Source organism: Ooceraea biroi, chromosome 9 (assembly GCF_003672135.1).
Source record: "Ooceraea biroi isolate clonal line C1 chromosome 9, Obir_v5.4, whole genome shotgun sequence".
Classification (NCBI taxonomy): domain Eukaryota; kingdom Metazoa; phylum Arthropoda; class Insecta; order Hymenoptera; family Formicidae; genus Ooceraea; species Ooceraea biroi.
The window spans coordinates 13,027,970-13,032,783 of NC_039514.1; the positions used below are offsets into that span (position 1 = coordinate 13,027,970).

At 37.3% G+C, this 4,814-nt stretch overlaps 1 protein-coding gene across 1 annotated transcript; it reads left to right on the forward strand.

The window, feature by feature from the left end:
* The first annotated feature begins 2,182 nt into the window (after positions 1-2,182).
* On the forward strand, positions 2,183-4,814 carry LOC105277359 (glutaminyl-peptide cyclotransferase-like). The gene is made up of 6 exons (XM_011335648.3): positions 2,183-2,570; positions 2,766-2,909; positions 3,146-3,409; positions 3,483-3,644; positions 3,869-4,094; positions 4,179-4,814. The coding sequence occupies exons 1-6, from the start codon at positions 2,307-2,309 to the stop codon at positions 4,331-4,333; spliced, it is 1,215 nt and encodes a 404-aa protein (XP_011333950.1). The 5' UTR covers positions 2,183-2,306; the 3' UTR covers positions 4,334-4,814.

Genomic DNA, 4,814 nt, shown 5'->3' on the forward strand with positions numbered 1-4,814 from the left:
CTGGCATTCAAATTATTATCTTCCACCTAAAATGTTTTAATCCTTTTGTGTCATATTCAGATATTGTTACATATATATTATATTGGGTTGTTCGGAAAGTTATTTCGTTTTTTCAAGGAAAAGTGAAAGGCGGTTTTTTCATATTTAGAAAAAATTTTATTCAGTGATGTATTGGCCATTTTGTTCCACTACCTTTCGTCATCTTTCTGGCAACTTTAAGATTCCATGCTCATAGAAGTCCTTCTCCTTATTGACAAAAAATTGAAGCAAGTGATTTTTAACGCCTTCATTTGAATCGAAGTTTACATTGTTCAAAGAATTTTGTAGAGACCGGAACAAATGGTAATCGGATGGTGCCAGATCAGGAGAGTATGGTGGGTGTGGTAGCACATCCCATCCAAGCTGTAAAAGCTTCTGGCGAGTGACCAAACTTGTGTGTGGTCTGGCATTGTCGTGATGGAATACGACACCTTTCCTATTCGCCAATTCTGGTCGCTTCTGCTTGATGGCAGCATCCAATTCATCCAGCTGACGACAATACACTTTCGAATCAATCGTCTGGTTGCTTGGTAGTAGCTCGAAAAATACGATTCCCTTCCAATCCCACCATACAGAAAGCATGATCTTCTTTTGATGAATATCTGCCTTGGATGTCGATTGAGCAGGTTCATCTTGCCTGGACCATGATCGTTTTCGCTTAACATTGTTGTAAACAATCCATTTTTCATCTCCAGTTATGATTCGCTTCAAAAATGGTTCATTTTCTTCACGTTTCAACAATGAATCGCAGATGGTAATGCGTCGAATCAAGTCAATTTCCTTTAAATTGTGTGGAACCCAAATATCGAGCTTTGAAACGAATCCAAGGCGTTTCAAATAATCGTAAACGGTCGAATTCGATAAATTTAACTTTTCAGCAATTTCGCGTGTTGTTATGCGACGGTTTGCATCCACCAGAGCCTTTATTTTCTCGTCATTAGCTTTAATTGGCCGACCTGAACATGGTGCATCTTTCAAATCGAAATTTCCAGTACGAAATTTCGAAAACCAATTCTGATACTGACGTTCACTCAATACGTCTTCTCCGTACACGGCAGACAATTTTTTTCTCGCTTGCACTGCATTTTTACCCTTTCGGTAGTAAAAAAGTAAAATATTATGAAAATGCTCACTTTGATTTTCCATGTTTGATGTGATGCCAAAAAACAATTACTTGACAGATCGCAACACAATAAGATACTAAATGACGTCTGAAATGTCAGTTGTCAAAATATAAAACGAATTTGCCGCTTAGAGTAAGGTTAAGTATCGAGGAACGCGACTAACGACATCGCTTTGTGAAAAACGAAATTACTTTCCGAACAACCCAATAATTAGCTATAATAGCGTGTAAGAAAAAAAAACATCTTGCGGAACTAGCAATTGCCACTTTATTACGAGTTCCTCGAATTAATTGCGAGTAAAACGAAATCATAATCATCGAGGTTCTAAAAGCAGGAAACAATTTTGCCGAACGTAACACGGAATAGAATTTTTGTCGCATGTCAACCGCGAAATGCCAAACTACCGGAAGAGAAAAACTATGAATCTTGATTTATACCGTTAGAATTATAAATTGACGATTTATGAGTATGAACGTTAAAAAGTTCTCAACGATATGGTTTATACGGTGACGGAGACGTTGTTAATGCTTGATCAATAAGTGGTTTTAATCACACTGATTGAATTCCAACAAAAATTGATTAAAATTTCATGCGCAATCATAATTCAATTTTAATTCTCATCTCGTACAATCTAGTTTGCGTTGTTCGATTATACCGTTCGTTAGCTACACGTGGAAATATAATTACGCTGCAAACAATACGATATATATTGCCCTATCCAATTCACAGAAATAATTTCTTTGGCCATAAACAGTCTTTTTATTCTGTGGTTAATATGATTAAGCATTAATTAATTAGTTCTTTCAAACCCTATCCTTCGAGCTTTCTCTGGCACGATGAAATATAATAATTTATAAATAATAATTTATATATAATAATCTCAATGCTAATTTCTCTCAAACTTTAAGAAGAACCAAAAACCATTTTGAGTCCATAAGTCACTAATTAATTATTTTTTCAACATCAAATCAGTTTTAACACTTTAATAACAAATTCTAATACAACTCTATATAGGTATTTTACCCCGATCAATACCCCGATGTTATACCGACAATCGGCTATGTCGACATTGTTCAATCGTCGAGGCTCTACTTGATACATCAGAATGGCCAACGCAACTTTCGCTTCTGCTATCAAAGGCAGATGATATTAGCAGTCGGTGCTTTGACATTTGAGAGCGATGTACGATTGAACAAGCCAATTGCGCTTCCACGAGGACGTATCATCGCGTTCTTCCGCGCGATGGTTTGCATGATGTGCTTCGTGACATGTCCAGTCGACGCGCGGCTGTCTCGAAGCATGGGTGCGTTCGGGGTCGCGCTGTACATTTTGCTGGCTGTCATTGAGTCGCCATGCGCGGCCGAGCAGAGTGGCAGCCCAGTTGAGATACCTTTCACGAGGGAGAAAGTATGTAAGACTATAAACATGGCATCTTTGGATCGTTACGTTCATTTATATTCCGTAGAAGAGGAAGTTCTTCCTAATCATTTTCACCGTTCGTCATGGCATTTAGCATTTGTCTTCTCTCTCTTTCTTTAGTTTATTGTCATGCTTTATCAGCCGATCGACGCCGCTCTAACGAGTGTTACGTGATAATTCCAGTACCATCACAGGCCCGGCTCGTTCACGAATGAACAGATCGCCACGTTGTCCGGCCTCACGAATGTCACTCACATGAATGAGATCTTGGACAACATATGCATTGTGAGGATCGTGGGGACACTCGAGCACGCGCACGTCAGAGAGGTAAGGAGCGAGCAGGAGGAAGCGGCGCTTCGCGCGAGGATTTCCACATTTCGACTCTTCATTTCGAAAGACCATCAATCTCTTTCGCTAGATCTAGCGTTTCTCTCGTGTAATACATCTGAAATTGTGACATTTACAAGTTTCAACACATTTATTTCCACTTTGAGCAAGAATAATGCAAAATTAAATTTAATAAATTTTAACCTGAAAACTAAGAGTGTTGGTTGCTTTTTCAGTACATCAAGGAATCGATGAGAAGTCTGGGCTGGACGGTAGAGTCGGATTTGTTCCAAGCTGACACACCTGTATTTGGCAGATTGCAGTTTGAGAATGTAATAGCGAAATTGAATCCCAATGCAAAGAGATACCTGGCGCTGGCTTGTCATTATGACTCAAAGTATACAAGGGAAAGGGACTTTATCGGAGCTACGGACAGCGCTGTACCATGCGCTCAGATGATCAATTTGGCTACTGTTATGGACAAGTATTTGGATAGACAGGTAAGTCATGTATATTACGAGATTAATGGCTCGCATGCGGAATCCTGGTGAGAATACATCTGTATTTTTCTAGCAAGATGTCAGCTTGATGTTGATCTTCTTTGATGGAGAAGAGGCGTTCGAGGAATGGGGTCCAAATGATTCCATTTACGGCGCCAAACATTTAGCCAGTGCCTGGCACAGTAAAAAAACTGCTTATGGTAGAGGAAACCATTTCTCCGAGTTGGACAGAATGGTATGTACTATCTCATTGCCTCATGTAATTTATTACAAGGACTAACATATAACATACAATAGAAGTAAGATGTAAATTAATACATACCATTTAAAGAGATCTGAATTTATTACAAGGAATACAATAAAGTTTTCTTTTATATTGATACCCTTATCGAAACTATTCACAGTGTGTTTGTAATTGCTGTAATACTTATTCGTTGTCTGCACGACTTTTTGTTATAGGATATACTGGTCCTTCTCGACCTATTAGGTGCACCCGATCCCACTTTCTATAATTATTTCAAAAATACCGAGAAATGGTATTCTTTGCTAGTTTCTATAGAGAAGAAATTAGCTCAAACAAGAAAATTAGAATCGTATTCGTATAACAAGCCGGAACAGAGGTATTTTCAACCATATTCATTTGAAGCACATATCGAGGACGACCACATTCCCTTTCTGAGAAAAAGTGAGTATTGAATTATGCGTGGTGTACAAAGATTACACATTTTATACGTATCTCATATAATTTTCTGTTTCCTTTTTGATATAGATGTGCCCATTCTGCACATAATACCGAGTCCATTCCCACCGTTCTGGCACAAATCAGGCGACAATCGGCACAATATCGACATGAAAACCACGGAGAACATTAATAAAATACTTCGGATATTTGTGGCTTCTTACTTAAACTTGCAAACTGTCTAATAAGAATCAGAAGAATTTCCAAATCGCAGGGGGAAATAATTTGAAACAGACTGGCTGAATAACAATGCTTAATCTATTATACAGTTTCAAATTGTGCGTATATGTATGGAAAGAAATGTCCAAAATATGTAACAGAAAGTTTGTCCAAAGCATATCAAGATCAAAATAATCGATGAACAATTTTAATTTGGCGAATATCTGAAAATACGTCTTTCACAATTAGTCGTATATATTTTAATTTTTAGGTACATCGTTTGAGACGTCTATTTTGCATATACGTAGATTGTTTGCTAAAAAGCTTTATGATATTTGTATAAATGTACCATACGTAAATATTAATTTATAATTGACGCGACTGTATGATATTGCAAATAAAGCGGCTTTTATATTTGTATAAATAATTCGATCTGGAATCGCATTGTGTATATAAACTTTTTTGAGCAATGTTGTAAAATGTTTATTAATAAAATCTTTATCTTCC